General features: G+C 53.0%; 1 protein-coding gene across 1 annotated transcript in view; it reads left to right on the forward strand.

Moving 5' to 3' along the window:
• INPP5D (inositol polyphosphate-5-phosphatase D) overlaps nt 1–22,453 on the forward strand; it is a 151,916-nt gene that overhangs the window by 117,859 nt on the left and 11,604 nt on the right. The window contains exons 17-24 of the mRNA XM_027769352.1: nt 973–1,081; nt 1,220–1,308; nt 5,909–5,990; nt 11,002–11,091; nt 13,373–13,486; nt 14,718–14,800; nt 18,016–18,103; nt 22,096–22,245. Coding sequence (XP_027625153.1) covers nt 973–1,081; nt 1,220–1,308; nt 5,909–5,990; nt 11,002–11,091; nt 13,373–13,486; nt 14,718–14,800; nt 18,016–18,103; nt 22,096–22,245 — 805 coding nt within the window. The remainder of the gene's footprint in view (nt 1–972; nt 1,082–1,219; nt 1,309–5,908; nt 5,991–11,001; nt 11,092–13,372; nt 13,487–14,717; nt 14,801–18,015; nt 18,104–22,095; nt 22,246–22,453) is intronic.

Raw genomic sequence — 22,453 nt, forward strand, 5'->3', positions numbered from 1 at the left:
ATTGTGTTCCCCCCTCCCTTCCCGCCCAGCCATTGTGGCTTCCCCCTCACCACCTCTCAGCTGCTCGGGCCACCCAGTAGGCTGGTCACAAGTGCCAGGTCCAAGCTCCTTGGACAGGCTGGGTGCAGAGGTTGCCACTCATTTGTCTCAGCACGTCTTGGGTAAGCCATCTCAGGAAGACTTCCTGGAAGTGAGTACCCACTAGGTCCGTGCCCTTCCTCATCTGAGGATAAAGGACCCCGTGAGAAGAGGGAGTGGGCAGGCATGACCACAGTATGGTGTGACCCACCGTGGTCATTCAGGTACCTTTAAAAAAAAGAAAGAAAAGAAATTTCATTGATTTATTTCTTCTGTGGGCAAGACAGACACCCGAACAGAGCCCTTGCGCCATGGGCCACTGCCACCTCACAGGCCTGTGTGCACCTGCTGCGTCTGAGGAGACCTCGGGACATGAACCACTGCACTACCCTCTGAACCTGGGGCCCGCAAAGGATGGTCAGGGCCCAGGATTTAGGTCTCAGGTCCTCTCAGGGGCTTCTCAAGGCGTCTTAGCCCTCATGGAGAGGGAGAGCAAGACATATTCCCTGTCCAACAGAGCGGAACTGACGGCTCCTTCAACCCCTAGGCTGCGGGCTGACCCGCGATGGTTAGGACACTTCTGTCAGCTACCAGTGTCAGTAAGAAGGGTGGCATCAGTCCAAGGTTGGACAGGCAGCTCCTGGGTGGTGCTTTCTGTGTAAGGGTCAGCGGCCTTTGTGCAAGGCTGAGGGCCTGGCAGAGTCCCCACGGCGGACGATTCCTGTTACCAGGCTACGTGTGTAAGAACCGCCTCCACCTCCTCACCCTTTGTGGCCTTCCCTGGCTCCATTTAGTCAGGGTTTGAAGCAAGTGACTCCATTTTGATTCCAACAACTTTGACATCATGCTGGGGAGAGAGGGGTGTCCCAGCAGCCTGTGCGTGTCCTTGTCCAGGAAGCAGAAACCATCATCCAGAAGATCAAGCAGCAGCAGTACGCGGACCTCCTGTCCCACGACCAGCTGCTCGCCGAGAGGAGAGAGCAGAAGGTTTTCCTGCACTTCGGTGAGCATGATGGTCTCTGCCAGGGCCATGTCCAGCCGTCCCTTGGGGGCCTCTTCTCCCCAGGTTTCCTCAGCAGGGAAAGGGTTATGCCAGGGACACTTGAGAATCAAAAATGAAACCAAAGTCTGTCTGTTTCAGAGGAGGAAGAAATCACGTTCGCACCAACCTACCGCTTTGAAAGACTGACTCGGGACAAATACGCCTACACTAAGCAGAAAGCCACAGGGGTGAGTCCTCATAGACGACTCCTCTACCCTCCAGCTGCACCCCTCCCGGCCCTCCTCGCCCCTCTCGTCTCTGTTCCCATAAAGGCAAACAGAAGGTGGGCAGCGTCCTCATCCACGAGGCAACAATAAGGGAGGAAACAGCAATCACACGTTGAGTTGTACCCAGAGCTAAAACTGGGCACCCACACCCGTCTACTACACAGAGCTGAATAGTGACCCCATGGTTTACCTTCTGCCCAGATAGTCTAAGATGCTGAGAGGATTTGCATGTGTGTTTGTGTGTGTGTATGCGTGTGTTTGGAGAGGTTTTTGCTGCAGGGTGTGTGCACTCACCAGAAAGACAGAGAGACAGAAAGCGAGAACTCACACCACACACACCCCGCCGGGTGGATGGCCACACCACAATCCCTTCTCCTCCATTCTCCTCTTGGCATGAGTTTAAGCCACCGGGTCTGGGACTCGATCCATGGTCGACTATATGGGAGTCCAACGACATAGCCATTATGCCAACTGCTGGTCCTGATCCTGAGAAGGTTTTAGAACATGACTATCTTAACTGGGTGAGAAGGGTAGCATCAGTCTAAGGTTGGACAGGCAGTTTCTGAGGCTTGTTTACAAAGAAAAAAAGTCCTGTAATCAAATACATTTGCAAAACTGTTGAGTGAATCCACATGAAACAGGTTTCTTCACTACAGGACTAATCAGAAACTTGATGGGTCGAAGAGCATTGTGGTTTTCCATGAGGAAATCTGTGTGCCAAACTCGGTCATGGGAACCAATTTGTATTTTAAGAGGCCACTTGTGCTCCAGGAAACTGTGTGGAGAAAGATGCAATAGCACATTTACTTATTTGTACAGAAGTATTTCCTGATGGCTTATTAGGAGTTAGCCACTCTCCGTGATGAGCGACCCAGGGAAATGAGATGTCTGTCCTGCATAGAAGAGACCAGGCACATGCGCAAGTAACTAAAGCCAGAATGTGATGGCGTCACACGCAGTGAGGAGCAGTCAGAGAGGAAGTGACCACTGGGGTGGGAAGGGTCTGAGAGTGAGGCAGCGCCTTTGAGGCTCCTTGCAGGAAAGCCTGAATCTCCACAGGCCGTGGCCAGGGGCAAGGGGGGCTGATGTCTTACGGGTTGAAAGAACTGCCAGAGCAGACACCAGGATAGGAAATTCTGGCTTCTGTCACCTTCCAGGGGGCCCAGCCCAGGGAGGCCAGCACCATGGCCAGGCCCTGAGGGTTGGAGGTACCAGGTGGTGGGCACACAGGGCCCCTGGCAGCCTAGAGAGATGGGGAATGAGTTCAGTGTTGTCTGGAAGAGCTCTTTACATACCTGGGCTCAGGGACAGATGAACTGGAGGTGGGAGAGAGAGGCCAAGCTTTGGATCGATTCTTTGAGAGGAAGAGGGAGAAAGAAAATCCAAGACTATTTTCATGAAAATAGGACCACCCAGTTTAAAGACCACAGGGACACATGCGCAGCTGGTGAGGGATGGTCTAGTTTGACTTGAGTGTGGAAACAGACGGGGCCTGTGATGGGAGAGCGTGTAGTCCTGGATGCCAGGTGATGACAGGCAACAGGAAGCTACTGGAAGTTCTGTAGAGGGGCTGGTGCATCAGGTGACACAGGTAGGATTTTGGTTGGCATCATTGTAAAGGATGAGGATGATGCAGGGACATCAGTGTGGCCATTATGGTGGTTCCAGCTGAGAAACAACTAGGGCCTGAATCAGACAGAAAAACAGTGAAAATGAAAGGAAAGGAAAGGAAGCTCTATTGGTAGATCTGATTGCCAGTAATAAAAACTGAAAAATATGGAGGCAGAGCTGGCTTGGAGGGGAAACACAGAACTCGATTTCAGAATTATTGATAGTATAATGTTAGTGGGAAATCTCAGAAAATATCCAGAAGGCATTTAAAATACTAGATTGATGCTAAGCAGAGACCTTGGAGTTGGGGCTGTAGATTTGTCTGTAGAGAGGACTGTTAAATCCATGAAGGTAGGTGAGATTGTCAAGGAAAGAGAGGAACATGAGAAGAGTGTGGATGGATTTGGCTTATCTACATTCAGAGGTTAGAGGGAGAAGCAGAGATAACAAAGATGACAGAAGAAGAGTGCTCATGTAGGTGGGAGGAGGGGGGAGGACAGGCATCCTCCTCAGGGTGACTCAGCACCACAGCAGCCAGGAGAACTGCTCAAGCATGAGTGGTCCACACTATGCAACATGAGCCAGAGAAAATGAGAACCATGCACAGGCAGCTCGATCGAGTGTTCAGAGGTTTGGGAGGAGCTGAAAAGAATAGCTTGAATAGAATCATAGACATGAAATCCAGACTGCAGGAGGATAGGGTGGACTTTCCCAAGGGTGTGCAGATGAATCGCTCACTGGCGGAGCTTTTCAGAAATGCAGATGCCGGAGCCTTATCCCTAGAGGTTATGGTGTTGTAGGTCTGTGTGGGGTCCCATTTTCTCTATATTTGTAGAGCTCCACAGGGAATTCTCAGGGCAGCCAGTGCTGAGAACTACAATACGAGGTAGGTGTTTGGCAGCACCTATGGAAATCAAACGTACACCTGCCGTGCCATTCAGTCATTCCCTGTTGGTGTAGCCGCAAGAGAAATCAGTACATTTGGCCACCAAAAGATAGGTACGAGAATGTTTATGGCAGTTGTTTTCATAATCTCCAAAACTGGAAACAACCTTAAGTCTATTAACAGTAGAATAGATCAATGTGGAAAGCTCGTGTCACAAACACATGCTCAATGAAATACTACTTCGGCAATAAAGCAAAAGAACATTTGTAAGCAACAATAGGGATGACAGAACCAGACACAAAGAATAGATACCGAATGAGTCCATTTACGTAAGTTCAAGATGAAGCAAAGGTAGCCACTGGAGATGTTGTCAGAGTACTCACCCCAGGAGGTGGTAGTATTGACAAGGAAGGGATACAAGGGAGTCTTTTGGGATGATGGGAATTTTCTGTATTTTGATCTGGGTAGTAATTAAATGAGTGTGTACAAATGTAAAGATTCCTCAAGCTGTACACTTAAATTTTTACTGAATGTAAGTTGTACCTCAAGTTAAAAAAAAAAAAAAGGAGTGGTCCAGAAGTAGAAGTAGTAAAAATAGAACATTATTGAAACGAAATTGATAAAAGGAAGAAAAAAGTAAATAAAGGAGGTGGTAGGGATAAGCATTTTTAGGATGTGCTGGGACCAGCTCAGCATGAACACATTTCTCTGAGTGGAGAAGGCAGTGGATTAGACATAGACGCAATAACAAAGCACACACAGACACACACGTATAGAAAAGCGAGGCTCAGATGGGCAGAGCTCCTCTGCTGGAAAAGTTGCGACCAGAACCAGCCTCAGGTTTATTCTTTTAAAGGGCAGGATATGCGGGAAAGGGAAAACAGGACACAAAAGGAACGGGAAGAAGAAAGTGGAATGCAAAGAGAATAGGGAGGAGAAATCGGAATGCAGAGTCAGTTGTTTTGGGATGTAAATTGTCTGAGGATGTGAAAATGACTGGCGCCATATAATTTCTCTGATCTTTCTGGGGGGACAGTCTGATAAACGCATGTGACTTCCTTAAGCTCATACTGGGCAGTATGGGGTATTGGGTATCAACAACACAGGAAGACAGCTATTGACAGCAGGCAAATACTGCTTCCGTATATAGATGCTTCTCAATAGCCCTGCGAGAGTAGCTTAACTGTGTGGGTCTCCAGGCCACATGTTTTAATCGCACTTTCAGACTGGCTGCTCTCCACAAGGATGAGTACCTGTATGCTCGTAGGCAGAGAAGAAAGAGCTAGAGCATAAGAAGATAAGGATATGATAATGCAGGGCTGTTATCATGGCCAGGTGACACCCAGTGGACATCTTGCTTAAGGCTGTGCCTGAGTCGCCACAGAGGGCTTGTCATACAGTACATATTATTGGAATGGTTGGATGAGTGGTTGGGTGAGTAGGTGGACAGGTGTGTGTAAGGGTGGCTAGATGGGCGGGTGGCTGGCTGGCTAGATGCGTGCATAGGTGGATGGATGGGTGGATGAGTAGATAGTGGGCGGGTGGGTGGGTGAGTAGGTGGATGGATAGATGGGTGGGTGGATGGATGGGTGGGTGGATGCACAGGAAGATGGATGCACAGGTGGATGATGGGCGGATAGGGAGATGAATGGGGAGATGAATGGGTGGCTAGAGCATGCTATTAAAGTACTGCAGAGTAAGAGGAGACAGATTGAAAATACAGGTAGAGGGGTCCATCTGAGTGAGAAAGAAAGTAAGAAGAGGTGATGATGCAGGGATACCGAAACAGGGAGGAGGATGGGTGAGGGGGCAGCAAAGTGAATTCATCTTGTTCTAGGCAGGAGTCCAGAGTATAGGGACGCATGGGGCACGGCAGTGGAGTCGAGACTTGAGGTGGGTGGAAAGTTTAAAGCAACCTACAGGAATTTCTATTTACACTGCCAGTTAACCTTTTCTTTTACTGATGAAGTATATATATATATATACACACACACATACATATATATACACACACACACACATACAAAGCTGGCTTTTTATAAAGCTCGTGACTTTGACTTGCAGATGAAGTACAACTTGCCTTCCTGGTGTGACCGCGTCCTCTGGAAGTCCTACCCTCTGGTGCATGTGGTGTGTCAGTCCTACGGTGAGTCGAAATGCTAGGGGTCGCAGACCAGGATCAGAGAACAGCTCGGTGGGGTCTGACATGGTCTGTGCATTTGTAAAGTGGATGCACTTCCTCCCCCTGACCAGGTGACCAGAAACATTGCTACATTCCCTCCCTGGGCTGCAGTCTAAGAAGTACCTCCTGCTTTGGAAGCTACTTGAGTGATGGACCACACTTTAAAGTTCAGATTTATTTGTTTTGAAAACATTAGGCTTAGACCACACAGAAAGGGTGTTTCCATAGGTCAAAAATAGTCAACTATTGAAAATTCACATGGTTCAACCTAACACGTATCTTAAGTGAACACACAGGAATTGGGGAAGTTACAGAGAAATTGAATTAGACTGATGAAAAAGGCATGATGTATAACATTAAGATAATTATGGAGTGAGTTATTAAAGCAGCTAAGACATAACTTGACCTTGGAAGTTTGCAGTACGTTGAGGGAGTTCTGCATCGCCTGAGTGCTTGTTCTTTTCTTCTTTTTAAATCTATTTAATTTTGTTTATTATTATCATTTCTCAGTTTAACCAGAGAGATACACAGAGAGAGAGAAGAAAAGTGAGAAAGCACCAGCATCCCAACCACCTGTTGGCCCCTTCTTTTTAAAAAATTATTTATTTTATTTATTGTTATTGACTTGCATGTGCACTCACTAGAAAGAGAGAGAGAGGGAGAGAGAGAAAGTGAGAAAGCAAGCCACCAGGTCTGGGATTTGAACCATGGTTGACCATCTTAAGGAGTCCAATACCTTAACTACCATGCCAGCTGCTGTCCCCTGTGCTTATTCTTAAAAGCTAGTTCTCACTACTTGCAAAGTAAGAGCTTGGAAAGTCACAGAACAGAATTACTCTGAACACTTGCCTGAATGAAAATTGTGTTTGGTTTTTTTCTAGAGGTTTTTTTTGTTTTGTTTTGTTTTGTTTTTTTGCTATAGGGTGTGTGCGCTCGCCAGACAGACAAAGAGAGAGACAGGGAGATAGAAAGTGAGAAATCACCCTCCAAGGGGGATGGCCACACTGCAATTCCTTCTTCTCCTCCGTTCCCCTCTCGGGATCTTGGGCATGCATGCACACGCACCCAGTGTGAGTTTTAAGCCACTGGGTCCAGGACGCAAACCGCGTCCGACTACATGGGAGTCCAGCAATATAGCCATTACGCTAACTGCTGGTCCCTTATTTTTAAAACATTACAAATTCCCAGACAATGGCACCCCAAGGAGAGCCACCCTGGTCTCTAGCATGCATCTATGGAAAGAGGTCACAGCCCAGGGGTCCCTGATGGGCAACTCAGGACTCCAGGCCTGGCCAGCTGGGCCCCCAACCCCACCGCAGCCCTCAGAGTGCTGCCCCCTGTGCACCACTGTGGCTCCCACCCTCTCCAGGGCCGGCCAGATGCCGGCATTGATCTCCAGTCCCATAGGTCAAACCGACTTCCATTCCTTCTTCTGTGCACGTCCCTTGCTGCCCAGAAGGGACCCAGAGCAGCCCCGTGTCTTCAGCTCCTGAGCTCTGTCTCCCAGGAGTACCGTCACTAGCCGGCTATCACGTGGCACCTTTACATGTGGGGAACGCCAGCCTGCCCTCACCGCTGTGGCCAAGGAATTGTCCCACATGAAAACCTGAGAGTACCCACACCACCCACCGCCTGTGGCCTCGTCACCGTGCACGCCCTCATCTTAGTCCGCCGTTGTGTTGCCGACAGAAATAGCTGACTCTGGGTGCTTCATAAAAATAGAGGTTTATTCAGCTCATGGTTGGGGGGCCAGGGGCCAGACTCTTATGGGGCTACAACATGGTGAAGGGCAGGATGACGAGCAGAGAGGCTGTCCCTAAGTATCTGCCTGCCCTGGGCTCCCATACTCTCTGTAACCCACCAGCACTCAGTCACAGGAGCCCGCTCAATGACCTTAGCACACCCAAGGTGCCACCCAGGACCCCATGAAGGGAGGAGGTGAACTGAATCACATACCACCTTTAAGTACCACCAAGCCCTCACCCGTGAATTCTGGGGGACAGGAGAACTCTAGCACTGCATCCCCTTCCACACTGCTGAGCTCTCCAGGCCGGTGTGAGATCACTCATATCAGGAGCCCTGCCAATTCTTGCCTTTCGGAAGATCCCACCAGGGCCAGCCGCTGGTTAGGTGATTAAGGCAGATGGATCCCAGTTCAAGTCATGGACCCAGTGACTTGAAAAACATGCTAGGCACATGTGCATGTGTGCCCAACATCCTGAGAGAAGGGATTGCAGTGTGGTCATCCCCTGTGGGAGTGATTTCTCAGTTCCTTCTCTCTGGCGAGTGCACATGCCCTATAGCAAGTTAAAGAGAAGAAACAGATTAAAGAAACTCCACCATTTGCCTTCTTCAGCCAGCCTCTGGAGAGCCAGAAGACAGTGGAGGCTTATAGAATTACCACTTACTGTTTTGAACCTGAACTTGACATTCAAAACTGCTCAACTGAAGAGGTTTTAGGGGACTAGGAGGGAGATTGGTCTGGAAGTGGTAGTAAGGAGCAAGAAGGTACATTCCCCCCCTCTTGGCCCAGTGTGTGAAGAATGGAGGGAAACCATCCTGAGAGTCCTCGGGAATGGCCAGCTTATGGGAAGGGAAGACGAAAGATACAGGGAATTCGATAATGATCATTAATTAAATGTCATAGTTTTTTTTTGTTTTTTTTGTTTTTTGTTTTTTCTAGAGAGATTTTTCCTAGAGGGCATGTGGACTCGCCAGAGAAACAGCGAGAAATCCTCCCTAGGGGGATGACCATGCCACAGTCCTTTCTCCTCCATTTTCCTCTTGGGATCTTGGGCATGCACACACACATGCCCTGCATGAGGTTTAAGCCACTAGGTTCAGGATGTGAACCATGGTCAACTATGTGGGAGTCCAGTTATGTAACCTTTATGCCATTTGCTGGTCCCAGTGTAGAAGGGTTTAATGGGTAAGAAGGGGGCAATATTTGAGAAAGAAAGGAATAGATATCCAGAGCTCAGGGAATGGGGTGACCTGGGAGCCTAGGTCTTCTTATGCTGAGCCACGAGACCAGGTGTATCAGCTACCTTCTGCTGCAGAACAAACGACCCTAACACTTACTGGATTAAAGCAGCAATTTGCTCATAGTTCTCATGATTCTCTGAACTGAATTTTGACTGGCTCATCTCTGCTCTATTTGTGTCAGTAGGGTCCATTCATATCTGGGGTTGTCTTGACTGTAGGCTGGGGTGATGGTGATAACTCATCATCCAGCAGGCTAGTGTCGGCTTCTTCACCTCCTGGTCTCAGGGGTTCCCTCTGCAAGTCTCAGGTACAGAAGTGCCACGTAAGGCTCTGTTTGCCTCTGTTTATCAAGGTCCCATTGGCCTAAGGAAGTCTCAGGGCCTCACCTGAGCTCCCTGTGGGAGAGGACCACAGAGGGGTGGCTCGTTGAGGGCCACTCATATAACAGTCCACCTCCCAGGTTCAAGGACCCAGTTCGTGTACTGCTATTGCTGTTACATTCAATGCATATCTAAAATATTTTGAAAACATTAAGAAAACAAAAACAACTGCTTGTCAACCATTTAACATCTCCTGAGACACCCCTCCTCTGCTGCCGCCCCGACGTGAAGCCCAGCCCTGAGCCCTCTGCCCTATCTCCATTGTCTCCAGCCTCACGCAGCGCTGGGCCCCCTGGCTTCCTCTCCCCTCCAAACAGGCCCCTCCACTTTCTCCCCTCTGGTCTCAGAGAAGGGTGCCCTGCTCCTCCTTTCCTGACTAACCTTTGCCTGGGCTCTTGACCTGTCCCCCCAGGTCATGGCTCCGCCGCTTGCGCCCTGCTGGTCAGTCTCTCCCAGTTCTCTTTGCCTCGGTGTGCCTTTGTGGCCGCCCTTGTGAGTGGGTATTTTTTTAGGTTTATTCTCCACCTGGATTTCTTTGGCGAGTTTCCCACTCATATCCTTGGGTTGGTTGAGGGGTGGAGTGTTTCTTTTTCTTAATGATTCATAAATGCTTTACAGAGAAGATAGCAAACTGTTTCCTCTCCTCCTTGGTCTCGTGGGATGAGCGTGTTCCCTTCGGCACGTTCACAGTCATTGTGTCCAAGAAGCTCACCCTCCTCTCTCCTCACCCTCCTCTCCCCTCACCCTCCTCTCCCCTCACCCTCATGTCTTCCCTGGGAAGCCCAGACTTCTTCATGGCTTCTGGTTCCACATAATCTCATGGCCCAAATCTAAAGATAAGTCTCCAGGGGGCCAGATGGTGGCACAACGGTAATGCTACTGGACCCACATGGAAAGGTCCCAGGTTCACATCCTGGGATCTCCCTGTGTGTGCCAGGCATGCACATGCGTGAGCCCACGGTCCAGGCTGGCTGATGCAGAGGGTGGATCATGGCGTGAGAGCCCTGTTGGGGTCTCTCTTGTGGGAAGAAGAAAGGAACGGAGAAAATACAGGAAAGCTCATCTCCCAGTTTCCTGCCAGACATCTCCAACTGGCTGTGTCAGAAGAGTCCTGAGCTTCTAGAACTGTTCTTTCTCTCCCTCCCCAAATGTGCTCTGCTGCCCGCCTTCTCAGCCCAGCTTGGAGCTCTTTGAAGGAGCAGTCTACACTCAGTGTCTACACCGTGTCACCATCCACTCTCTCCTGATCTTGCAAGGCATTGTGGGACGGGACAGCTGTTCTGTCTCTCTCACTGATGAAGAGCAGGCCAAGTCCCCATCTCACTTTGGGCCTTGGGCTCTTTATCAGTGAAATACACTGATTAGACCAGAAAATCTCCATGGTGGGCAGTCCATAACCCGTGTCAGGATCAGCACGCCTGCTTCCTCCCTGACGGGGCAGTACGCAGTCATTCAGTGCACGGAAGCCTGTTTGTGGAGGTCGCGGGTGACGGGGGCAAACCTGACCCTTCCGAGGGCTCCCTGGGTAGTTTAGTTCTGCCGTGGCTCCCCTCCCTCTAGTGACCAGAGGCTCCTCCTTTCCCGCTCAGACATGCCTTCTTTCTCTGCAGGCAGCACCAGCGACATCATGACCAGTGACCACAGCCCTGTCTTCGCCACGTTCGAGGCGGGGGTCACCTCCCAGTTTGTCTCCAAGAACGGTAAGTGGTGGACAGTGTGCATTTCTGTCCTCCTCAGAGGCGAGGGGCCCGGCACTCATCTTCCGGTTGCCGCCATCGGTCCCCTGCATTAGGGGAAGGCTTCTCCTTCCAGGCCAGTCACAGTCCATCGGTCAGGTCTCTCCTGTTCGCACCACGCCACAGCTCGGTGCCGAGCACTAACTTGCTCTGGTGGTGAACGAGTCAGCCTTTTGGGTCTCCATTTCAGTTATTTATTTGTTTGGTTGCCTGTTTTCCAGAGGGTGTGTGTGCTTGCCAGAGACAGAGAGAGAGGGAGAAAGAGAAAGCACCCTCCAGAGGGGTGCAGTCACGCTGCCCTTCTTCACCCCATTTCTCCACCCTGTCGGGATTCGAGGCAGACATGCACATACGCCCATGTGATTGTGAAGCCGCCAGGTCTGGGATTTGTACTGCTTGGGAGGCTATGCTGGATCCAGCTGCATTAGCCACCAGGCCGCAGGGCCAGCCCAAGCCTCCGTCCAGAGAATTCAGTGAATCAGTGTTTCGGTGTGGCCTGTTGGCCAGCAAAGACATGCCTGGGGGGACGTGATGAACATTTATCAGTAGTGTGTTCATTCTACTATGTCTTCCCTTTCTGTGCAACGCGAGCAACATTAGTTCTTATTTAGTACAGTGCTGTCTATACTCCATTAAATTGCATCTTAGTTTAAAGGGTGAGTCTATCTGAAGAAATTATTAGGTAGGAAGGAAGCCAGATCCCACATGGCTGACTGTAGCTTGAGTCCTGCCCCTGGTGGCTTGAGAAACATTCTGAGCACAAGTGTACGCATGGCCAAAATCCCAACGGGCTAGAGAGATGGAGGAGGAGGGACTGTGGGGACCAGAGGCCTCCCTGCGTACACGGGCATGTGTATGCCCATGATTCTGGCTGGCCGAGGCTAGAGAAGGATCAGGGCGTCCAGAACTTCGTGGGGATGCTCTCTCACACATGGAAGAGATAAATAAACTTTAAAAAATGAAAAAGCAAGCAAGCATTCTGTGAAGGTCAGTGCAGGTGCACGGTAGACCGAGGTGGTAAAAGCTGTGATGCGGATGTAGGTGCCTAGGCCTGGGGGCACTAGAGCAGATGCTCAGATTTGCAGGTCTTTATTCAAATAGCCCAGCTCCTGCTGGTCGTAGACCGTAGACTGGTTGTCCCAGCAGGGGCCAGCCATTCTCTCTGTCCAGCCCTCAGCCTGGGCGGTCATGCTGTCATCTCCTCTGCCCTCTCCCTGCTTCTGTGGTCAGCAAACAACTGGGCTTGTTTGGGAAGGCTGAAAGTGGGGGGCCCAAACACAGGCTGGGGAAGACTGTCTCCCCTTGTCCCCTAGGGCCATAGGCAAGGCCAGACCCTGCTGTCCTGGAGGCTGTTCTCCATACACTCGGGTCTAACGTCTGTGACCCCAGGAACATGACCTCCTCTCTCCACCCAAGCCTTTACACACTTCCCTGTCTCCCCCTAGCTCTGGCAGCTCTGCCTTTCCAGAACATTCCTAGAGGTAGACCCTACCTCTCCTGGCTCCCCTTTCTCAGACTTCCTGCCACCTTGATTGGGCAGCCCAAGCCACTCTCCCCTCCCTGCTCAGGGAACTCTGAGGTCAGGCCTGGCTTCCCCCACTGGGACTCCGAAGTGCTGATCACCTGATGGGGTGTTGATTGAACCTCAGCAGAGGCTGGCCGTGCTGTGGGGTTTAGAAAGGACGAGAGGACTGGAGGAAGGAAAGACTGGCCCTTGCTCTCAAGTGGCTGAGAACGCACCTTAGGACAGAACACCCGTCTCAGCCAGCTGAGGGTCTTGTGAGGCACCGTCTAAATGAACAGTTACAGACACGTTAACGGTGCAGATGAGCTGCGGCCCAGAGGAGTGGGGCGACTGTGTCCCAGGGAGAAAGAGCAGGCCCTCCACTTTCTGACCTCAGAGGTGGGGCATGTTTGAGCCATGAACCGCAAACTGGAGGGGGCCAAGGTAGTGAGGTTAGGTACTCTGAGCCATGCGGTGTCAGTGACCACCCTAGAGAGTCTTGACTCCGTGACATCATCCTCCTTCTGCACCCTCCACTGTGGCCAGTCCCTGACCCAGAAAGGCCACGACCATCCTGCGGGACTCAGCGAGGGTGGTGGGTCTTTTTGCAGCTTTACCCCAGGGAAGCCTACCCTTCTTCCCCCTGGACGCTCACCTTCCCCAGGCCCTGGGAAGGAGCTGGCATGGGGAGTGAGGAGCCAGGGAAACTGATGTGAAGGGCCCTCGCCTCACCTGCCACAGGCCCGGGGACTACAGACAGCCAAGGGCAGATCGAGTTCCTCAGATGCTACGCCACACTGAAGACCAAGTCGCAGACCAAGTTCTACCTGGAGTTCCACTCGAGCTGCCTAGAGAGTGAGTGCGCCCACTAGAAATGCTTTCTTCACGTGTCCTCCCCGGAAAGGACTCACAGGTGGGCCCGAGGGGGTCAGAGAAGTGGGGCTGCCGTGGAGGTCCCCTGTGGCACCCACTTACTGTGAAGGGGAACCCCCTGTGGCCTGTTCTGCTGCTCCAATGCCGGGGCAGGGACAGCCACTGATGTGGCAACCCCTCCAGGCGGGGGGGTCCTCTCCCCGTGCCCTCCAGGCAGGCTATAACCAGCAGAGGCTCCATCCCACCAAGCCGGAGCACCCTGAGCCAGGCACTGAGGAACCCAGAGCTCACGGAGGCTGGCGCTGCGGCCTGAGCCATACATGCCAGACGGCCCTGTCGCCCCAGCCCCTCCAGCTGCCTGCATCTCAGGCATCTTCCTCAGGAGCCTGTGGCATTCTAGAGGAGGCTGGGGACAGTGGACAGCCTCCTCTTAGCCAGCAGCACTGAGCACAAACTGTGTTTGGGTGACACCCTTTCTGGTGACATTTCTGGGCATATCGTCCAAAGCTGCTGTGCGGTGAGAGACGTGTGGTTTCTCACTCTCCTTGCCTCTCTGGTCTGGAGAGTGGTGGGGAGGGAAGGGGGAACCTCAACTTCACAGAGGGAGGCAAGCCTGGGGTGCTTCCAGAAATCTCGCAAAGAAGCATGTGCCCCCATACCAGTCTGCACCCCACCCCCGACTTCTCCAACTCAGTCAGACCCAAGCCTCGATCACAGAGGCGCTTCCGCCACCGAGTCCCCAAGCCCTGGATTGCCAAGCGGGGTCAAAGCAGCTCCAAACACGAGGAGGATTTTGTGCGGGTGTTTTTAATAACCGATGGAGACATTTGCATAGATTTCTATGGAAACAGCATATTAGGAAGCTTAAATTAGAATTTCAAAAGGCTGCTGTCTTGAGTGGCGGGGACGGGGGGACGAGCTGTCATGTTTCCTAATCTTGCCTGTGATGTGATGGTTTCTTTGTTGCCCGGTGTGTCGCAGAGGAGCTGAGAAGGAGGGGAAACCTCTCTGAGTTTCCTAAAAATAACTAAAAATAACTAACTAGCCTGTGTTGGCAAATGACCACCTCCTACACAGCACCAGGTCCCCAGCAAAGCCGACTCAGAGGATGCTGATGCCCCTCAAAATAAAAAAGGAGGCACAGCCTAGTCCCCAGCCTGGCGGGGGTCCTTCCTGTCTGCTTCCTGGAAACCAACTTCTTGTCCTCCGACAGGTTTTGTCAAGAGTCAGGAGGGAGAAAATGAAGACGGAAGTGAAGGGGAGCTGGTGGTGAAGTTTGGGGAGACCCTTCCGAAGGTAATTCAGGAAGAGGACATTCCCCGGGGAATGTCGTGCTTGCCGGGGTGGCAGTCCTGGCCGGCAGGCAGCCGAGCCCTGGGAGCAGAAACTCCGCCTCCTCCCCGACCCAGTGCAGCAGGACCAGCCTCAGCCTGCCCCAGCTCAAGCACACTCTGTCCAAGGTAGCCAGGGCACATTCTCAGCAGTGAGACAAGTGGCCCCAGTGTTCCTAAATGGCTTTCTGTCCCCTAATGGGTCAGAGAAGGGGTCTAGAGATCGACTCATTAACCACGTGACTTTGCCAAAAGGAAGCTGAGGTGCCAAGCCGGGAGAGGTCTGTTCATGGTGACAATAGTGACAGCCCAGGCCCCAACCCCTGAGGTCCCGCCTGCCCTTCTGTGTTCATTAGCCTAGTCTGTGCTGGCTCACGGGATGAAGCAGAGGCAGAAGGAGTCTGCTGGCTCCTGACCATGAGCCGTGACATGTCTGTGTCCCGTGGGAAGACATTCCTCTTTATGGTAGAAAAGTACATTTTGTTTTTAGTCTTTTTTTTTTTTTTTTGCCACAGAGCACATGCACTTGCCAAAGAGAGATAGAGAGACACAGAGACAAGAAAAGTGAGACCTCTCCCCCCTGGGGGGGGGTGGCCATGCCAAAATTCCTTCTCCTTCTCTCTCAGGATGGTAGGCATGCATGCACACACACACACACACCCAGTGTGTTCTTCAAGCTGCTGGGTCTGGGACTAGAACCTCAGAGTTGGTGTTGTGGGATCCAGCGCCTTAACCATCATGCCACCTGCTGGCCCCAAAATAGACTTGTACCAAAACTGTTTCCGACAGTGAGCTGATGGCGGTGGTGCTCGCTGTCATGTGTACACGCTTACTGGACGTCATCACTGGCCAGAGCGAGCAGTAGGACACCGTGTCCTTCTCCATCACAGGGGAGCGTATGGAGAAAGGGAGTCCAGGGTTGGCAGACCCATCGTGGAGGTGGGGACTCAGAACCCCCTTGAAGGTTTCCTCATAGGGGTAGCCCCAAGGGGAGCTCCAAAGGACAGTCCTAGACTGGTGGAGGGCCATCCTCTCAGGCGGGGTGGGTTGTGGGCAGGTCTCAGAGCGGGGCTGCCCACACTGGTGCTCATGGCTGATTAGAAGACTCATGGCCTCCTGAGGAGGATGTGGCGTCTCGGGGTACAGCAAGTGTCTGAGCTCCAGGTTCTCCATATTCTGGAGCAATTCCAAATTCTTTAGAGGCCTTGGCCAGCTCAGCTGGCTCTGATCTGAGACACCGGAACAGTTGTAAGATGTCCCCATCCTGGACTGTATTCAGGCCCCTGAGCCTGGGGCTCTTGTTACCAAGGGGAACTTTCTGCCTCACCCTCCATTCTCCTGCACCTCCTCTCTGCTCCCAGCCGGACCTGCAGGTGCGGGCCAGACGCCAGCATCCCTGTTCCCAGAGCACGTCCACCAGCCCCTGTCCAACTGTGGGCCCTTTAGGACACCCTGTCTTCCTCCACTCCCCATGTCTTGTCACTGGGTCTTGCTGCTCCTCTTCCTCTGTCCCCTCCCCTTCTCCCACTGCCACCCCCTGGGGTCTTTGCCCTCCTATCTTTCTGGTGAGGTACCCCAAAGTGTTGGACCTTCCGAATGCCCACTGATCCTGGGACCCTTTGTCTGGCTGCCTCTCTGGTGCCCAGCGAGGCGAGCCCCCTCGGTCTGCAGCTGTTCTAGAAGGCAGCCTTTGCTCCAGTCTGCCTCCAAATTCTCCACCCACCTCTGCCCCTGACAGCCTCTCCTCTGCACCTCTAAGTCTTTGCTCAGCTCCCAGGAGAGTCTCCTTCCCTGCCGCCACCCCACACTGTGACTTTATGTTCAAATACCTCACTCCCCTGAGCACCCAGGTGGGGCAGGGCCCTCCATGTCCTCAGCCCCCGGCCCTGGCCCCGTCTAGCTTGGAGTCAGACGTGGTCAGTGAGCTGAGTGGTTGGTGTGGTCACAGACTCTGGATTGTCCCAGAGCCCCTGCTGCAGCTTTCAGTCAGTCATTCTGGAACTTTCTGAGTGGAGAGATGGCCCGTCCATCCTGCTGGTCAGCACGATTCCCACGGCTCTGCCCAGGGGCGTCTCAATGTCCGTGAGAGGGAGGGGGGACAGTGGACAGCGCCTACACTTATACTAGGCCCTTCTGGGCTGAGTCATCACAGAGCAGCCTTGGGTAGTGAAAAGCCGCAGACGGTGGCCGGCGTGGAGTGGTGCTCCCTGTGTGCACTGGGGAGGTCGGAGGTCACATACTAAGCCTGGCTTCAGCACAGCCCTGACCAAGCAGCCAGGCCTCAGGAGCAGCAGTTCCTGGCTCCAAAAGATCCCTGGCAGCAGGGAGTTGGAGAGAGGGGCAGGATGCTTGAGTCTGTCAGTCACTCACTGAACCCCACCCCCAGCAACCCACAAGACACTGCAGGCAACAGGGAGGGGGCTTTGTTGGGGGCGTGCCCAGAGGTTGCACCTCCCCAGTCCTGGAGGGGCCTCTGGAAGGGCTGTGTCCTGCTGGGGGAGCTTGGCAGAAGGGTGCAGGGTCCTTCCAAACCTGGTTCCTGGGCCCAGTCCCGTGTCAGCCTGCCCCTCCCCCATGACCCCGGGACACACAAAGTCCATTTTGTTGCTACTAACAGAAAACGCTTGCGACTGTTTATAAAAATAGCTTATTCGGCTCACGGTTTGAAGGTCCGAGGTCCGGGCCCCAGTGGGCGTCTTGCAGAGCAGGGCAGAGCCACTGTGTCCCTGGCATCTGTTCCAGTCTCCTTCCCTCGCCCTAGGAGCCCACCAGAACTCACGGCCGCCCCCATTAGGGCCACCTGATTAGTCTAACTCTCATCTCTTCCCGGAGGCCCACCTTTCAACCCCATAATCAGACTAGGCCTTCGCCCCCTCAGTCCATCACGACCTAAGTTTGACACATGAACTGGGGGGATGCTCACACTGTAGTGGAGGGGAGGGAAGGGAGGTTGTGGGCACGGGGTGCCCGGGGGCCGGGCCCTCTGCCTGTGGCCTGGGAGCACAGCCCAACGTGGGAGGCCTGGGGTGGGGGTAAGGACAGCATGGACAGCTGACCCCTGCCCTGCCGGGCTCCTTCCCGCTCTTGGGCGTGGAGAGCAGGGACCCAAATGGGTCGATCAGAGCATGTGGAGTCCTCCTGCCCCCACCTGTCCCTCATCCCGTACCCCTCTCTGTGCAGCTGAAGCCCATCATCTCCGACCCCGAGTACCTGCTGGACCAGCACATCCTGATCAGCATCAAGTCCTCCGACAGTGATGAGTCCTACGGTAGGTCCAGGACAGACCCGCCCCTGCCCTCCACCCAGGCCCCGGAGCGGAGGGGCAGTGGCAGTGGTCCTCCAGACCAGCCCAGTGGCCTCTCCCTGCCCTGTTCTGCTCTGCCTTCCCCCTCCCAGAGCCGCCCTTCCTGCCCTGCAGGCTCCTGGGCACCGCAGGCCGCCGCCATGCCTCTGTCTGCCTTCTGCCAAGGCTCTCCTGCTGGTGCTGAGCCCGGCGCCTGGCAGGTCCCACTTGGCTGAATCCTGACAAGGCCTTACGAAACAGGAACTGTTCTCTCGATGAGTAAACAGAGAGGGGTCAGGGGACTTGCCCAAGGCGCACAGGTGGTAGTAGCTGAGCCCTAGAACCCGGACTTGAGCCCGGGTCTGCCTGCACCGCCCTGCGCCTCGCACACCCCAGCAGGCTCCTGAGCCTACAAGTACTGGGCTGCAGGCCCTCTCTGCTACACGGGTCTCTAAAACACCTGCTCAGGTGTGAAATGGGCTGTCACTTCTGTCCCCTGCGGCTGCCCTCTGCATGAGAACCATCTCCTCAGCCAGAGACATTTGGTTCAGTCATGAAATAGGGTTGAGGTGATGGGAACTGCCCAGTGCTCTGGGACCAGACTGTGGCTCCCCCGACTGGCCCACCTGAGGGACCAGGGCCCTGTGGCTCCTGGCCAGTGTCAGGTTCACTCTCGCATGTGGCATTCAGCGCGGCTAGAGCATAGGGTGAGAGGGCAGGTGGCCAGAGAGTGGCTGGAGGCAGGAACCTTACAAGCCATCTAGGTGTGAGACCTTCTCCCGAAGACAGTAGGGAGCTATTGAAAATCCCACCGAGATAGCATGGCTGCAGTGATCAAGATGGGAAATGCGGGAGCCAGGATGAAGGCAGTGACAGTGAAAAGGGGAGAGGAGGCTAGAGAGCTGGGAAATGCACTTGGGAGTCAGGAGGTGGCGAGTCATGACGACCCTGCACCCTGGTCTGAGCAGCTGGGTTAATGGCGGGTCTACTTCCCGCGCTGCGTCAACAGCGAGCCACAGGCAAAGGCACAGCCAGAGAGGAAGGAGGGTGCCGGGGTCCAACCTCGGCGGGGGTGGGTTGACGCGCTGGAGACGGCGCAGGTGAACAGAAACAAAAATTAGACTAAGGCCTCAATGCCTTTTAGCGTGTTCTTAGCCGGCCACAGCTAGAGTTAGCTCCAGGCTGCTGCGCTACCAGCCGTCAAACACACGTATTTATTGAGGGGTGTCTTACAGAAGTAGGAGGGGTGAGGGGGAAATAAAAGATTTACTCTACGAAACAGAGAATTGAAGGCACAGGAACAATAATCATAAAACATGATGTCTGTCTCGTGTGATTAGGAATAATCAATTACAGTTCTCAGGGCGAAGGCGTCTATTTGTCTGGTGCATTTCCTTCTTAAATCTTGATGACCGGACAGGGCCTTTTTGGGTGAGAGGGTCTTGTAGCTCAGGAGACAACACAGGGTGTTTTATTAGCAGTTTTTCATAGTTAACAGCGCACAGGGGAGAAACTGCTTGTAATTAGGCACTATCCCTTGCTTGCCTCGGACCAGAGAAGAACTTTCAGCTAAGGTAGTTACTCTTCCCCCTGGAGCCTTCAGGTTTGTTTATCTTGTCTCTGTTAGCCAGATCCGTCCTTCCTCTGTTAACCCACAGGTCCCTGTATTGATTTGCTGAATTCTTTGTCTGTTAGTCAGTGAATTCTTGTGCTAATTTGGCCTAATACAAGTTACTTTGACCTGTAGCTTTAACAAGGAGTATTTACGTAAAACTAGCCTTAAACTATGTTACTAAAGCTAATTTGACTTAATACTAACTTAATCTTAACATATGTTAATTTAGGCTGAAACAGACAGGTGGGGAGTCTGTCCCAGGTTCCCTGGCCCTTTACCCTTGCAGGGCACCGTAATAACAGTAAAGCTCACGGCAGAGAAACTGAGTGCAGGCCAGTACAGCGACACAATGGAGGGTTCCTACCAGCTTGTGTTGTCTGAATGGCCCCGTCAGGAGGGGAACCAAAAGGCTGCGGCGTTGGGGACATCGTCGGAAGAGATCAGACTGGGGAGACCACGGGGCCATGATACCAGATGTGGCAGGAGAGCTGACCAGTAAAGCCTGCACAGTGTCCTGGGGACAGAGTGGCCCAGAGGACATCCGTGCACTGCAGTGAGAATGGCATTGGCTTGCTCCCCGCCTCAGGAGGGGATGAGACGGTCCACATGGGATGTCAGAAGCTTCAGTGGCAGGAAGCAGGCAGCACATGAAGCAGCCCTTCCATTCTCCTGCTCAATACTCGAGTCCTCCTCTGGTTCTTCATTTTTATACTCAATTCACCAACAGTGTATCCTAACAGTAAAAAGGAAAAAAGTCATCGATCAGTCTAATTCCCCAGTATTGCAGTCATTTTTATTTTGGGTTCCTGTTTCCACAGGACATACATAGATTTTCATACTGTGTGTGTGTGTGTGTGTGTGTGTGTGTGTGTGTGTGTTCAGGGGGGGCTGTTGGGCATGTGCACTCACCAAAGAGAAACAGACAAGAAGAAAGCACCCCCCCCAATGGGGCATGACCATGCCATAATCTGTTCTCCATTTCCTTCTCCTGTCAATATTGTGGGCACCCACACTCACATGCCTGGTGTGTTTTTAAAGCAACTGAGGCTGGGATTCCAACCATGCAGTCAGCCAGGTGGGATCTGGCTCCTGTAGGCACTAGACCATGGTGCACGCGTGGTTTTCATATGTTATTTCTGCTTCTCTCACCTGGTATGAGATGATAAATGCTTTCCATGTTCCTCCTACACAGTCTTCAAGACCTGCCTTTTCATGGCTGCATAATACTCCAAAGGTCACCTGATCCATCAAAGTATCATTGTTACTGCGCCCCTCACCCCCGGTTGCTCTTGCTCGTGTTGTCGGTCACACTGAGATCATTCCCTTTGTGGACAGTTTCCTTCAGTCACGTTTTTTATCCTTCTGGAGCATCTCTTTAGGATGAGTTCCCGTCTCTTCTGGTCGGAGGGGTTAAATATGTTTGTGATTCTTGGCGTTTATCCGCAACCTGACTGCTGTAACAGCTCCCGGTCGACCTTCCCACGCCCACATGTGCAGGCCGGTTGTGCACACGGACCCCTCCTCACATCGGGTGCTATTTTCCTCCCTTCCGATTTGCGAAGACTTCTCTGCAAGAGAGCACGTGGTGCTTCCTTCGTTCTGTTTTCCACTTGCTGAAATTAAGCAGCAGCAGCGCTTTCTGTGTGAGACGTCAGCTTCTTCCTCTGCTGGGGCCTTGACTTTGAGGCGTTCTCATGGGGTTCGGATCATGCGCCCCTGTCTGAAGCTGGTTGCTCGTGCCCTTCCGGTTTCCTTCTCAGCGTACCTCCTTTCTCTGTGCAGGAGTTTCGAACATGCACATCCTCTCACCTGCCATTCTTGTTTTGTCGTTCCCTGCGTTGTTTCAAACCTTGGGACGTGACCATCCCTACGGCAACTGGCTCCGTACTGAACCGTCTGTCTGCTGCTTGTCTATAACTGCGTTCCTTCTTTTAGACTAATCCACGTGGAGTTCATTTGGTGTAAGTTTTGAGACGTTGGCCCGAATTGCTGAGGCCTTGTTCCACAGGGTGGATGAAATGCTCCTTGCCCGGAGGCAGAGCGGTGGCACAGTGGTCAAGCACCAAGCTCTGGGAGGTCGCCCCGCATGGGGAGGTCCCCGGTTGAAGTGTGGAGACCTCCTGAGCACACTAGGCATGTGTGTGCCCGTGATCCGGGCTGGCTGAGCTAAGGGTGGATCACAGGGCCGGGGCTTGTCAGGGGTGCATAAATAATAAACTTTAAAAGATAATAACCACAATTGCTGTCTGGGCCGTCGTGGAAGAACTGCCCTGCACGGTAGAGCTGAGTCCGCAGCCAGCGCTCAGTGTTCCTCCTGTGCACTGGCCGGGCTTGACGCGGCTGTTGTCCCCTCTCCCCCCAGGCGAGGGCTGCATTGCTCTTCGGTTAGAGGCCACGGAGATGCAGCTCCCCATCTACACACCTCTCACCCACCACGGAGAGATGACAGGCCACTTCCGGGGGGAGATCAAGCTGCAGACCTCCCAAGGCAAGAAGAGGGAGAAGCTCTACGGTAAGTGGGCGCCTCCACGCTCCCTCTAGCACGGGCCAGGGCCGGGAGGTGCTTTGGCCAGCAGCGCTGTCGCACTCGTCCACGGGGCAGCGTCCAGCCTGGGAGAGGAGCCCTGGGAGAGGAGCTCAGAGACGGTCTGGCCCAACCTGTCTTGACCTGAGAATTTTCCGACCCCGGCAGCAGAGATGCTCTCTCCCACCCCAGGCAG

Source organism: Tupaia chinensis, unplaced genomic scaffold, assembly GCF_000334495.1.
Source record: "Tupaia chinensis unplaced genomic scaffold, TupChi_1.0 Scaffold149383_1, whole genome shotgun sequence".
Classification (NCBI taxonomy): Eukaryota; Metazoa; Chordata; class Mammalia; order Scandentia; family Tupaiidae; genus Tupaia; species Tupaia belangeri.